This window comes from Canis lupus, chromosome 36, assembly GCF_003254725.2.
Source record: "Canis lupus dingo isolate Sandy chromosome 36, ASM325472v2, whole genome shotgun sequence".
Classification (NCBI taxonomy): domain Eukaryota; kingdom Metazoa; phylum Chordata; class Mammalia; order Carnivora; family Canidae; genus Canis; species Canis lupus.
The window spans coordinates 29198578-29214121 of record NC_064278.1 but is presented as its reverse complement, the minus strand read 5'-3'; the positions used below and the strand labels follow the sequence as shown (position 1 = coordinate 29214121).

Here is a 15544-nt window from a genome sequence, read left to right as displayed (position 1 = left end):
TTTTGTTAAGATTATATTTGTTGTCTCTTTAAAAATGAAAAATATTGGGGTGCCTGGCTGGTTTAGTCAATAGAGCATGCAATTTTTGATCTTAGAGTTGTGGGTCCAAGCCCTGCAATGGGTGTAGAGATTACTTAAAAAATAAAATTTTTTTAAAAATGACAAATATTTTGATGATGCAGAATTGTTTACCACCATTTCATCAGAATGGGGGAGAGTTTATTAGGAATCCTAATGCATTAAATTAAAGATGATAGATTGGGTAGGTAGATAAGATAGTGGTTATGTGTATAATCAAGCTTTATTTGGAAAATCGGTTCAGAATCTATTTTTATGGGAAATAATGATGGTAGCACTGAAAGTGCTATATATATAGCACTTATATATATATAACTTATATATATATATATGTATATATATATATATAACTTTGGTGTATACAAATGGTAAATTCAGATTTTATTTCTGACAGGTTTGGCTGTGGCAATAGCATCCATATAAAATGCATGAAGATCCTGGCTAACTATCAGGATCCGATTTCAGATACTTCCATGTTGAAATGTCCTCTGTGTAGGAAAGAGTTTGCACCATTAAAACTTGTTTTAGAAGAATTCAAAAACTCTAGCAACCTTGTGACTGCAGCTGAAAGAGAGCGACTGGACAAACACCTTGGAATTCCCTGTAATAACTGTAAACAATTTCCAATTGAGGGGAAATGTTATAAGTAAGTGTCATCAGTAAAATTATAAACATGTATTCTGACCTTTTTTGAACTTTAGGAAACTTGGAGCACTAGGGTACTAGTCATTGAGACGGCCTCTTTCCTTCAGTGTGTGTGTATATATATAGTATGTTTGCCTTACGTGATGGTTACTTATTTAGGATTTCCAGACTGGTGATTTATGTCAGCCCAGTACCTCCAAAATTCTGATTGTTTTATTTCTTCGCTTACACAAAGACATTGGCTTTGTACTCCAGCGTAGATTGAGAGTCTGAAGTAGCATCCTGCCCTGGAAGCTCTGGACACAGGCCTGTTGCTTTGGCCTAAATGAGTTTCCAAATTCAGAAGCCTCAACTTCCAGATCTCTCAACTTCTATGACTTTCTTTGAACCATCAACTGCCAAAAGCTCCTAGGATTGAACTGGAGGGATATTGACCAGATGGACTGAATATTTAATCAAGTTTCACAAACTCAAAACTGCAATGAGTTCATGCTTTTTTCTTTAATCCTATGCCTCAACAACAATAAGATAAATATTAGAGAAATCAATTTTTGTTACTTTTTAAAGTAATCCCCAAACTTTCCCCCAGTTGCCATACTAAAACAGCAATTAATTGCTATGCTTGGGAGATTGCATTTTAATTAAAATTTTAGCTTAACTGTATGTTAAGAAAATATATTCTTCTTTTTTTTCAGTCTTCCTAGAAAAATACATTAGGATGAGCCCAATTAATATATATTTTTAGAACCCTCTCATAAAACCAAAAAACTGTTTTTATCACTCTCATCAGCAAATGATAACTCTTCTGCTCTGAAGTGTTTTAGTTCTGTTTTCTCTATGTGTCACATGGGATAAAATCAACTGGATCACTATAAGTAAAAGTATTGGAAAATGAGTGGCCTGAGAAGGCTCCAAAGGAGCATTTTAAATTGAGGAAGAAAGGAAGAATTTTGTAAAGGTTTGGCAGGTGTTCAGCTAAAGTCAGGAGTGTTGGTTAAATAGAGTTCTTGACAAAGGAAAGACTTGATCTTCAGTTTTAGCAGCCATTGCTTTTAAGAGGTATGGATTCCAACAGTAAGGAGCCAAGATAACGTGTGGAAGAGGGATTAGGAGGAACAGCTGTGGGGGATAAGGGCAAGAAGCGGCCATGGTGCAAATTTCTCCATCCTCATTGTTGCCTATTCCTCAAATGATCAGTGTGTGGCTTTAGTAGATTATTTCAAGTCTTATTTTAAGTCTTTTGTTGATGGCAGTGCACTCCACCATCACTCTGAGCTCTCTGACTGCTCTTTGTGTCTTAGTGGATGATTCTTCTTACTACCTCTTGCTCAGGAGGAAAAAATTTTCTGTAACTTTCTAGGTTCTTCTTGTTAGTCTGTTACTGTAACTGACATAAAACAGATTAATAGCAGAAAAAAATTAAACTTGTTCCTGTGGGAGCCTCCCATTGACATGAGAAGTTCACCTGAGGCTTATAAGCCATCTGGAGCTAGAAGGAGATAGGGGTCTGAGGCTTCAAAGGGAAAGAAGACTATGGGAAGATGGAAAGAGCCAATGTCTGCCATGCAGAAACAATGGAACACAGAGGGAAATTTGGACAAACAGGTCCTGCTGAGCTCCCTCCAGCTTTCCACAGTGAGCTCACACTTCTTTGCAGTTCTCTCTCCTGAAAGGTCTCTTTCTGCTAAATTCCTTTAGCAGTTGAAGGGGAGGCAAAAAAGCTCCTCCTGAGTCTTTTGGGCCTTGATGACTTCAGCTCAAAATAATCCGCATGCCAAAGTGGCACATTCTGGGGAGAATCGTTCCAAACTCAGGCTTTCTCCACTGTTTTGCTCTCTGCCCACTGCTCTACACCCTCCTTTGAGAATAACTTCTCCTCTCTAGGTTTAGCTCACAATTATTTACCTCTATATCAGTCTTTTTTACAAATTAAAGAATGTATTTCAACATCTGTGACTTCACCCTCATTGCGTTCCCTCAAATACTGACATTTAGTCATTAGACTGAAAAACTATTCCTAGTAGTTTTAGGAATGGATTGAGTAGGAGACAAACTAGAAAGCTTTTCAGTTCCTTCTTCATTAGAGTTTCACAATAGAGCTAGTTATCTTTTAAGTAGCTAATTTCACTATATATATACATATATAAAATATTTTTATAAAAATATAAAATATTTTTTTCTTGCCTAACAAAATTTGGTGTATCAAATAAACTGCACCACTGCTATGATCAATTGATGAGGATTTCTAAGAACTTTCATGGACATATAAATAGTAATAATAAATAAATTCGTGCTTGTGCCTGTAAGATATCTGAAGGATATATTTTCCCAAATTTCTCATGGAAATAGTTTTCTAAATCTCTGATAACTTGAGTAAGAAAATAAGCTCATTTGATTACTGCTCAGAATATGATTTGTCTCATGAATATTGCTGCAAGTAAATTAAAATTATCTGCTTGTTGCAAAATATTTATAAATGTAAGTTTTAGATGGAGCTTTTGTGGAAAGTGATGTTTCTGTTTATCAGCTTAAGAACTTTTTATACATACACCTTTTTTACATGTTGTGAGCAAAGAGAGGGAATATAATTCCTGTTTTCAAAAAGTATTCTGCTAAGTATAATTCTTGCATCCATGAAACAATTGGAAAACACTGGATAATCAAATGATACAATACCTAAGAGGTTACAAATCCTACAGGAATTTAGAGAAAGAAATAAAAGGAAAGCTGAGGTAATAGGGGAACACATCCCAAAGGGGATGCATGGTAGGCAAAATAATGCCCTCCCAAATATGTCGTCTGCATTCTTATCCTCAGAACCTATATATTATGTTACGTGTCATAGAGAAACGAAGATTGCAGGTGCAAATGAGGTTGCTAAACACTTGACCTTGAAATAAAGGGATTATTCTTGATTATCTGGGCCCCGTGTAATCACAAGGGTTCTTAAAAGTGGAAAGGAAGCAGAAAGAGAGTCAGAGGGAAATGTGACTTTGGAAGAAAGGCCCGAGACCAAGCATTCCTTGCTTTGAAGATGGAGGAAAAGGCCACGAGCTGAGCCCAGGAAGGTAGACGGCCTCTAGAACATGGAAAAGGCGAGGGAACGGATCCCCTCTAGAACCTCCAGAAACGAATACAATCCCGCAGACCCCTGGATTTTAGCCCCTTGAGACCCGTGTTAGACTTTTATCCTACAAAACTCTAAGATAATAAAGTTGTGTTGTTTTAGCTGCTAAATGTGTTATGATTTGTTACTGTAGCAGTAGGAAGCCAAGATGGGTGAGATAAAATGGGCCTCGTCCTATTTGCCTAGTTCTCAGGAAATTCTGGCAGGAATTGTTCACCAAAACCACCAAAAATGACTGGATTTGTGTTCTTGTCTATGTCTTGGTCTTCTGTGTTTGTAGGTGTACCAGATGCATAGAGTATCACTTATGCCAGGAATGTTTTGATGGCTGCTGCCACCTTTCTCACCCATTTGCATTTCGTGAGGTACCGTATCCATCTTGAATTTTATATGGCGCTTGTGTTTGTGCTGTTGGAAATCTAAGTGAAGTCAATCTAAGAATAGATAACACTTTCAGTAGAGCTGATTGTTTTTTAATAAAAACCTAAGACCATATTTTTACGAGAATTCTTTTTCATAGGAATGTACAAGGCAACCAGTTCTCACATTGGTAGTTTATAAAACTAACACAGTAACAAAATCTGGTGATATTATACATAAATCAGGAATTACAGCTACTAAGCTGGAAAAGTCATTCAAAGAAAAAAAAAACCTCAGTGTTTCAAATTGATATAACTTATTGACGACCACTTGTGGTTTTAAAATTTCTGACATCAACAACAATGAAATTTTATTACAATCATTTGAACTGTATACTTAGAAGTTAGTATCTCCTGTTGCTGAGATACTATTTGTTACACAAGATAAAACATCCACAATTACCATTGTTGATTAACATTTTTACCTTAAAAGTCAAGTTACAGTAGCTATGCAATCGTATATTAGACTCACTAATAACTTGTAAATTTTTTAATATTGAAAAAGGTATATTTTCAAATGAGTCTTTGTTATTCGCACTATGTTGTTGCTATGCAACTGATTTTAATGCACGAAATTAAAATTTCCGTGATTTGCAAAGTAACACCAATTTTTACCTATTACAGAAGAGAAATCAAAGATGGAGATCACTAGAAAAAAGATCAGATGAAATTGTAAAATGTGTCAATATTAAAAATGAGATAGAAGAAAAGATGCCACGTTTTCAAGGAAAGGAAGGGTGAGATTCTCAGTCAAGCTTACATTTCATTTATGATATGAGACATTTAAATAATTTTTCAGTTTGAATAAGTTTTATTCTTTCCTTTTTCAGTAAGTATGAATCATCTGCTGAGTAACATTATTATACAAGCAAAGATGAAGGCTCTAGAGTCAGATTGCCTGGATCCAGATCTTGTACAAATTGGCTACAAGTGACTTTTGGGCTCATTACTTCACTTCTCTCTGCCACATTTTTTTCATCTTTAAAATGTGAATAATTATAAAACCAGACTCATAGGAAGTTTGTGAATATAAAATGAGTTAATACACACAGTAAATATTCAAATAATGTTGTCTATTATTATTAATCCTATCAGAGATTCTACTAGGTGTTAGGGATATAGTAGTTCCCTCGGTAAATAAATGGTTGTCTAAATAAATGCAAAATTAAAACTGACATAAGTTATTTTTAAAAAGTGCAGGGGGATCTGATATTTGCTCTGAAGTGATTGACCTCTAGGGGAAGCCAGTCTTGCTCCTGATGCCCCCACTGTTTCGCCCTCATGGAGGAAGAATGCTGAGCAGATTGGTTGTATTTCACGACACTGACGGGGCTGTTTATTAGTGGATAGGCCTCCAGATTCTTTTGTCATATTCTTTATTAAAGAAAATTAAATATGCTGTGTATTATTAGCCTATTAGGTACACTATAAAACATATACAAAAGAAGATCATTTTGAAAGGACAGGATAAAATTAATCTTTAAGAAAATAATTTCAGTGAGTTATCCAAATAAAAACTGTGCTTGTTCTCGGAGCATAAAATACGTCGTGGGTGTATAATAAACCTACAGGATAAAATTAATCTTTAAGAAAATAATTTCAGTAAGTTATACAAATAAAAACTGTGCTTGTTCTCGTAGCATAAAATATGTCGTGGGTGTATAATAAACCTACGCAAAGCTCTCCATCTCCATTTCCTCTGGCTCTGGCTAGGTATCACGCCAACCCACGAGAGCGACAAACTGTATAACTAAAGGTTTTGAAGAATTTATAGGTGAAAGTGAGAGAACATTAGGGTAGAAAAGAAAAGCATTCTAGGCAGAGAAAGTAGAATGAATAAAAGATAATTTCAAGATAAAGTATGGTTACCACCTTAAATAATAAAAATATACAGTTCTTTTTGGGGGGGGGTCGACAATTAGACGACCTTGGTAAAAGCAACCGTTGTAGTGTGATGGAAGTATATCTGTAGAGTGATAAGAAATATAAATGCTTCTGAAAAATATAAGCATACCTTGTTTTTTTTTTAATTTTTTATTTATTTATGATAGTCACAGAGAGAGAGAGAGGCAGAGACACAGGCAGAGGGAGAAGCAGGCTCCATGCACCGGGAGCCCGACGTGGGATTCGATCCCGGGTCTCCAGGATCGCGCCCTGGGCCAAAGGCAGGCGCCAAACCGCTGCGCCACCCAGGGATCCCCATACCTTGTTTTATTGTGCTTGACTGTATTATACTTTACAGATATGCATTTTTTTTTTACAAACCAGGGGTTTGTGATAACCCATATCAAGCAGGTATATCGGTGCCATTTTTCCAACGGCATTTGTCTCACTACATGTCTCTGTTAACATATTTTGGTAATTCTTGCAATATTTCAAACTTTCTCAGATAGTTATATTTGTTATGGCGATCTGGGATCCGTAATCCTTGACATTACTATGTAATGTTGTTCTCGTGCCTGCGAATACAACATCCATTCTTCACCCTGTGAATTAATGAATAATTTTGACTTCAAGTCTTATTATTATTTTTTTATTTATTTATGATAGTCACACAGAGAGAGAGAGAGAGAGGCAGAGACATAGGCAGAGGGAGAAGCAGGCTCCATGCACCGGGAGCCTGACGTGGGATTCGATCCCGGGTCTCCAGGATCGCGACCTGGGCCAAAGGCAGGCGCTAAACCGCTGTGCCACCCAGGGATCCCTCAAGTCTTACTATTTAAGAAATACATTTAAGTAAACCTCTGATTCTGGGAGAGTCAACATAGAGCGTTAGCTATGTTAGTTTCAGGTGTACAATAGTCTGCACTGAGCGCTGAGCCTGACGTGGGGCTGGATCTCAAGCCCCTGAGATCATGACCCAAGCAGAAAACCAAGAGTCTGAGGCTCAACCGACTGAGCCACCCAGGCACCTCCTACCCATTTTCTAATTAAATTATTTGATTTCGGGGGATCCCTGGGTGGCTCAGCGGTTCAGTGCCTGCCTTTGGCCCAGGGCGTGATCCTGGAGCCCCGGGATCCAGTCCCACGTCGGGCTCCCGGCATGGAGCCTGCTTCTCCTTCCGCCTGTGTCTCTGCCTCTCTCTCTCTTTCTATGTCTATCATGAATAAATAAATAAAATCTTTAAAAAAATTATTTGATTTGTGTGGAGTTGTATAAGTTCTTTACATATTTTGGATACTAACCATTAATCAGATAAGTTATTTGCAAATATTCTCTTCCATTCAGTAGGTTGTCTTTAGTTTTGTTGGTTGTTTACTTTGCTGTGTAGAAGCTTCCTACTTTGCTGTAGTCCTAATAGTTTATTCTTGCTTTTGTTTCTCTTGCTTCGAGAGACGTATCTAGAGGGGCCCCTAAGTGGCTCAGGCAGTTAAGCATCCAGACTCTTGATTTTTGGCTCAGGTCAGTCCACTGGAAGTTCTCTCTCCCTCTCCCTCTGCTTCCCCCTCCCTTGTGCTCACTCTCCCTCAAATAAATAAACAAATCTTTAAAAAGAGAGAGAGACATATCTAGAAAAAATGTTGTTACAGCCAGTGTCTGAGAAATTACTGCTTATACTTTCTTCTAGCACTTTCATGGTTTCAGGTCTCACATTTAGGTCTTTAATCCACTTTGAGTTGACTTTTGTGCGTGGTGTAAGAGAGTGGTCCAGTTTCATTCTGTTGCATGACGCTGTTCACTTACCCAAACACCGTTTATTGAACAGCCTTGTTTCCAGTGCATATTCTTGCCTCTTTTGTCGAAGATTAATTGGCCATATACGTGTCGGTTTATGTCCAGACTTTCTATTCTGTTCCATTGATCTAGTATGTCTATTTTTCCGCCAGTACCATACTGTTTTGATTACCACAGCTTTGTAAGACAGCTTGAAATCTGGAATTGTGATACCTTTAGCTCCTTTTTCAAGATTGCTTTTGCTATTCAGGGTCTTTTGTGGTTCCATTCCAATTTTAGGACTGTTTGTTCCAGTTCTGTGGAAAATGATGTTGGTATTTGTATAGCTCTATAAAAATCTAGAAAAATGCATTAAATCTCTAGATTGCTTTGAGTAGTGTGGACATTTTAACAATATTTGTTATTTCGTGAGCATAAAACGTCCTTCCATTTGTTGTGTCATCTTCAATATCTTTCATCAATGTTTTCTAGTTTTCACCCCCTGGTTAAGTTTATTCCTAGGTATTTTGTTCTTTTTGGTGCTGTTGTAAATGGGATTGTTCTTAATTTTTCTTTCTGCTGCTCATTATTAGTATATAGAAATACAATGGATTTCTAAATGATTTTATATCCTATAATCTTACTGAATTCATTTATCAGTTCTAGTAGTTTTTGGTGTAGACTTTAGGGTTTTCTGTATATAGTATGTCATCCGCAAATAGTGAAAGTTTTACTTCTTCCTTACTCATTTGGATGCCTTTTATTTGTTTTGCTTATCAGATTGCTGTGGCTGGGACCCTCAGTACTCTGGTGAATAAAGGTGGTGAGAGTGAACATCCCTGTCTTGTTCCTGACCTAAAGGGAAAAGTTCACAGTTTTTCACCATTGCGTTTGATGTTAGCTGTAGGTTTTTCATATATGACCTTTATTATGTTGAGATATGTTTCCTCTAAACCTACTTTGGTGAGAGTTTTTATTATAAATGGGTTTTGTACTTCGTCAAATGCTTTTTCTATATATATTGAAATGATCATATGATTCTTATCCTTCATCTTGTTGATGTGGTGTCTGATGTTGATTGACTTGCAAATATTGAACCACTTTTGCATCCCAGGAATAAATCCCACCCGATCATGTTGAATAATCTTTGTAATGTATTGTTGTAAGTGGTTTGCTAATATTTTGTTGAGGATTTTTGCGTCCATGTTCATCAGGGATCTTGGCCTGTAGTGTTTTTTTGTAGTGACACTGTCTGGTTTTGGTATGTGATTGATTCTGGAGAATGTTCCATGTGCACTTGAAAAGATGTATTCTGCTCTTTTAGGATGAAATGTTCTGATTATATCTATTCGATCCATGTGACCCAACGTGTTATTCAAAGCCACCGTTTCCTTGTTGATTTTCTGTTTGGATAATCTATCTGTTGATGTAAGTGAGATGTTAAAGTCCCCTACTATTGTATTACTACCAATTATTTCCTTTATGTTTGTTATTGGCTGCTCATGTTGGATTCATAAATGTTTATAATTGTTATATATATATTTTTGGATTGTTCCCTTTATGATTATATAGTGTCCTTTGTCTCTTGTCACAGTCTTTGTTTTAAAATCTATTTTGTCTGATAAAAGTACTGCCTTCTTTTCACTTCCATTTGCACGATAAATGTTTTTCCATCCTTCATTTTCACTCTGCCTGTGTTTTAGGTCTGAAATGAGTCTCTAGTAGGCAGCACATAGTTCTTGCTTTATTATCCATTCCATCACACTATGTCTTAATTGGAGCATTGAGTCCATTTACATGGAAAGTAATTATTGAGAGTGTATATTGCTGTTTTTTAACTAGTTTTATGGTTGTTTTGTAGTTTTTCTCTGTTCCTTTGTAATCTTGCTCTCTCCTCTTATAGTTTGCTGGCTTTCTTTAGTGATATCCTTGGATTCCATCCCCTTTATTGTTTGCATATCTATTACCAGTGTTTGATTTGTGGTTACCATTAGGTTTATATATAACATCTTGTGCATATAGCCATCTATATTAAGGTGATGATTACTTAAGTTTCAACCTATTCTAAATGCACTAAATTTTTACCCCTCTCCCCTCTGCATTTTAGGTGTATGATGTCATACTTTATATCCTTTTATTTTGCGAATTCCTTGACTGATATTTATAGATATACTTAAGTTTACTGCTTTTGTGCTTCCTACTTTTATTACTGCTGCTTATGGCCTTTCCTTTTTACTCAAAGAATCCCCTTAAGCATTTCCTGTAGATCTAGTTTAGTGATGATGAATTCTTTTAACTTTTGTTTGGGAAACTCTTTATCTCTCCTTCTATTCTGAATGATACCTTACTGGATGGAGTATTCTTGGCTATAGATTTTTTTCTTTTACCACTTTGAATACATTATGCCCCTCACTGCAGTGCCTGGTTTGGGGCCTGGCCCTTCCCCTCCCCACACTAATGGCATTTCTCCCTCCTGCAGACAGTCTCACAGGTCAGTTTGGCTCCCAACTTGCATCTCTGCCCTCCCTACCCTCTTTGATGTAGTCTTCTATCATTTAGCTGTTGAGAGTCTGTTCTGCAAGTCTTCAGGTCATTTTCTGGGTTATTTAATCTGCTGTCAGTTTACCTAGGTGTAGACATGGGATGCAGTGAGCCTGGGATACTCTTGCTCTGCCACGTTCCCTGGAAATGGAAATTCATTTTGTAAGGCTCTGGTTGTCATAATGAATCTTCTGGTGGATCTGGGCAAAGTAAATTAAAAATCTTCTGGAAAAAATTCACCATTCTAGATGCTATTAAGAACATTATTCAAAAAAAAGAACATTATTCATGGAACAGATCATAATATTAATATTAACAAGAGTTAAGAAGAAGTTGATTCCAGCCCTCACGAATGAGGGATTCAATATTTCAGTGAAGGAAGTAACTGCAGATGTGGTGAAAACAGCAAAAAAACTAGAATTAGAGGTGGGCCCTGAAGATTGACTGAATTGCTGTAATCTCATGATAAAACTTTAATGGATGACGAGTTGCTGCTTATGAATCAGCAAAGAAAGTGGTTTCTTGAGATGGAATCTACTCCTGGTGGTGAAGATGATGTGAAGATTGTTGGAATGACAACAATGGATTTAGAATATTATATCAACTTAGTTAATTAAAGTAGCCACAGGGTTTAAGAGAATTTACAAATTTTGGGATGCCTGGGTGGCTCAGTCAGTTGAGTGTTTGATTTTTGGTCAGGTCATAATTTCAAGGTCATGAGATTAAACCCCATGTCAGGCTCTGAGCTCAGACAGGAGTCTGCTTGAGATTTTCTCTCTCTCCTTCTCCTTCTGCCCCTCCCCCTACTCACACACACAGACACACACACAGACTCTTTCTCTCTCTCTCTCTCTCTCTCTCTCTCTCTCTGAAATAAATAAGTAAATCCTTTTTTTAGAAAAAGACTATTGACAAATTTGAAGGAAGTTCTTCTGTGGGTAAAATGCAACCAAACAGCATCACATCCTATAGAAAGGAAGCATCAATTGATGAGACACTAGCTTTGTTGTTGTCTTATTTTAAGGAATTGCCACAGCCATCCCAGCCTACACCAACTAGTACCTTGATTAGTCAACAGTCATTAACATTAAGGCAAGACCAGCAAAATATTACAACTCGCTGAAAGTTCAAGTAATGTTAGCATTTTTTAACAGTACTGTTAGCATTTTTGAACAGTACTCTTAGCATTTTTTAGCAATAAGGTATTTTTAGTTAAAGCATGTACATTGCTTTTTCAGAGATAATGTTTTTGCATGCTTAATAGACTACACTATAATGCAAATATGACTTTTATTTGCCCCTGGGAAACCAAAACATTCACTTGACTTGCTTTATTGTGGTTCTCACTTTATTGTGGTGGTCTGGAGCCAAGCCCACGATATCTCCGAGGTATTCCTGTATTTGAACTTTGCTCTCAATGACTTTTAAATGATAGGAATGTGTCTAAGCTTTAATCAAGTTTTGTTTTTAAATATTTGTTTTATCTGCTTTATTAGTTGTTAATGGCATCAAAAAGCAGTTAATTTACATTAATCTCAATTTGGTTAGTTGCTACTTAATGGTACAAAAATAGGGTTGGTACTTCTAGAGTAATATTAACATAGTCTAACAATACTAAAGTAGTGAGCATATACTCTAAGGGAAAATGAGTTTCCTCCTAGATTCTCATCTACCAATTTATCACAGTAGCCCAGAGTATCTAATGTGGCTTACCATGCACCAAATGGCATCATGAATTGGATTGTATTTTTCTAAACACAAGGCGGAAGTGTTGGGTCAGACTGAAAAAATTTGAGTATACGGTTCTCATTAAAATATTGTTCTTGTTTCATAGACATTAAAAACTACAAATAAAAAAATTTCAGTTTAGTATTTTTATTTGAAATGACTAAATTTTGTTATTTATGAAGTTGGTGTTGAAATTGGATCCATCTTGTTCAACATCAATACAATAGATTTTTTTAACTTCATAATGTATGAGATTTATTACCTTCAGTTCAAGAAAATATTGAATTCATTTACATTATTTATATGGAGGTTATTTACCTGTGCTATTGATTACTTCCTGATCGATAAACACATATAAGTATTCATGTCTTTCTGCTCATTTTCATTCAGCCCAGTTTACACACCAAAACAAGTGGTGAAGTCACTGCCTCTCTTACTTATTACAAAGAATAGTAAGATGCTTGCTCCAGGCTATCAGTGTCGACTCTGTTTGAAGGCATTTCATCTCGGTCAACATACAAGATTACTACCATGTACTCACAAGGTAGCAGTCACATCATATTAGTTTGACTTTCCTTGTAGGGCCAGTTTTTGTGAATTAATTGACAATTTAAGTGTCTCTTTTCACTTTTTATTTGTGTTATGTGCAGAGATGTTCATATTGAAGAGTGTGTAAGGTAGAGCTGCAGCAGAGACCATTGAGAAGGCAGCTCTGTCCCTTATGGATGGATTTCTATTGGTTAGGACTCATTTCTGTATACTCTATCCAGGAAAGACAAAATAGCTCTTCAAATTAGATTATCTACTTTATCTACTTTAGTTACCCACAGAAAAAAAAAAAGCTTGCAGAATAATAAGGTGTTTTTGTGACTCTTTGGATGAAACAGAAATGTTTAATTTGACATAATTATTATTTCAAGTGAACTCACTGAAATTAAAGTCTAATGTTGTTCAATGACTATTGGCAACCAGGTTTTTTCTGAAATAAAGTTACTTTAAATAAGTATTTATAGCTCTAGAGTCACCTTTACTTAAAATGTCTGATAGTTTGCTTTCTTCCCAAGAATGTGATTTATTATTTTACACCTTACCATCATCAGATCCATTTCCAACTCTAGTTGGTTGTGACTATTTTTGTCATTTAATAAATTTAATTCATTAGAAAGGAACAGTGAAATTAATGGCTTGAATAAGTAATGGGATTTAATGAGGTTACAAAAATGATGTCCATAAAAGCCTTTCCATTTTAAGGTTGAAAATGGAGATCAGTCCATAACCCATTCCATTTTTCTCTTCAAATTGTTTCCATAAAACTTGATAAATTATAATTATCTTCCATTCTTGCTAAATAGTTTTAATAGTAACACAATAATGAAACTGGGAGAAACTTGCATAGATAATACACATCATAAACAAGATAATTGTATCTCTGATTAATTTATAACCTTTTTTTTAAGTTTCATAGGAAATGTATTGACAATTGGTTATTCTACAAGTGCAACTCATGCCCTATTGATGGACAAGTTATATATAACCCTTTAATCTGGAAAGATACAGCAGTAAATGGACACGCACATCAGTCCACTTCAAATGCAAGCATCACTCATCTGTCAAAACAGGAAGAACCAGAACTTTTTATTCCTGGTACTGGATTAGGCTTAAAACAAAATAGACTTGGAATTTTACCAAGCATACCTCAATGTAATTCTGGAAAACTGGATACACCTGAAAGTTCAGCAAATACCTATCAGAATATAACAATAGATGATCAATTCTCTATCAAATCAGATGATTCAAAGTCAAGGAAATTAATCTATGAATATAAAATTAGCCAACATTTTCCCAGGTATCTTCAAGATTTACCAACTAGAACTGTTGGAAAAATGTCATCTCAAACATTTCTTCCTTCTATTGCTCACAAGAATATGGTATGTTCCACTGGAATGGAAAGCCCATGTATCAGTGAAAAACACTACACTGGTCAAAGCCAGAAGATGGCCAAAGACTGTAAACGTATTAACCACAATCCAAAGAAGACTCTTGGTACTAGAATAAAAGAAGAGAAGAAGAGATCAAGTACTTTCCTCCCAGAAGATTTAAATCTTGATGTCAATCGGGGTACAACTAAGATTAGTTCGCCCAAAAGATGCAATAATTGCATGGGAAAAATTAGACAAAAATGTAGTAATCTGTCAAGAAGGCCTGAATCTCATCCTCTAAAGACAAAAAGTCCTGAGCTATCTTTAATATTGGAAGGAATTCAGTTATGAAGATGTATTTTTATTAACATCAGAAAATATTTGAATATTGAACATAAAAGTGCTTCATTTGTAGAATATAAATACTGTATACTCTTGACAAATGTACATAGACTTATTTGTCATCATTTTACCTACTTGTCTATAAATTACTAACTACTCTAAAAGAAATGACCACATTCTTTATAAGCCTTTAAGCATTAGGTGTTTTGGTGAGTATATTCGGGATGTTGTTAATTATGAATAATTTTTAGAAATTTTATTTCATATTGATAAAAATAATTATTTTTACTTAAATTAAGGAAATAGATTTTCCTTGCATTGAGCCACTGTTTTTAAATATTCCACTTGATAACATGTAATATAGAAGAATTCTTTTCAAGATCTTGTATATTTTTTGCATCTTCTTATATTAATATTCACCATAAACCTTAAGAAAATCCAGAGGGTAGTTGTCTTTTTCACTTTATTTCTCTAAAGGTATTGCTTATACATTAAATGAAAATAAAGTATTTTATAATGCTATAAGTTATGCCACATTTAGAATGGTTTTGCTGATTTTAAAAAAGATAGAAGTATAACCAAATTTCTACTATTTGTACTATTTTTGAAGCCTGAATACAATTACTTAATCCCCTCACCCCCCTTAAAATATATTTGGGGGCAAGGACCTCATTGTCTAGTTCACTGCTGTATGGTCGACATACAGTGCTTGACAAACATGGGAATTCTATATTTGTTGAACTACTGAATCAAGAAGACAAGTGGCCACATAGCAGGGAGGCAAAATGAAAAAAATACGTGATATTAGAAAACCAAAGAAAGAAAATGTCTTCAACTAGGTCAGGTAAGATCAAGACTGAAGAATGCAATTTTGCTTTAGCAATAAGGAAAATAGTCGTAACCTCAGCTAGGAGAGTTCAGTGGAGTGGTGGGAGCCAAGTCTAGGTCAGATTGCGTTGGAGAGAAAATGGCAGGTGAGCACATGGAAACAGGGAGTATATACAACTCAGCACAAGAGATTACGAAGGAAAGAAAAGTAACTGGAAGATGTTCAGGGTTTGTTTGTTTTTTTGCTTTTTTTGTTTTTGTT

At 35.6% G+C, this 15544-nt stretch overlaps 1 protein-coding gene across 4 annotated transcripts in view; it reads left to right on the top strand.

The window, feature by feature from the left end:
- Window positions 1–14895, top strand: part of ZSWIM2 (zinc finger SWIM-type containing 2) — a 34335-nt gene extending 19440 nt beyond the window's left edge. For all 4 annotated transcript variants that reach the window (XM_049106306.1, XM_035698341.2, XM_049106307.1 and 1 more), the window contains 5 exons: window positions 473–724; window positions 4131–4215; window positions 4894–5006; window positions 12584–12737; window positions 13651–14895. In XM_049106306.1, coding sequence (XP_048962263.1) covers window positions 473–724; window positions 4131–4215; window positions 4894–5006; window positions 12584–12737; window positions 13651–14463 — 1417 coding nt within the window. In that variant the 3' untranslated portion in view covers window positions 14464–14895. The remainder of the gene's footprint in view (window positions 1–472; window positions 725–4130; window positions 4216–4893; window positions 5007–12583; window positions 12738–13650) is intronic.
- The last annotated feature ends 649 nt before the right edge of the window (window positions 14896–15544 follow it).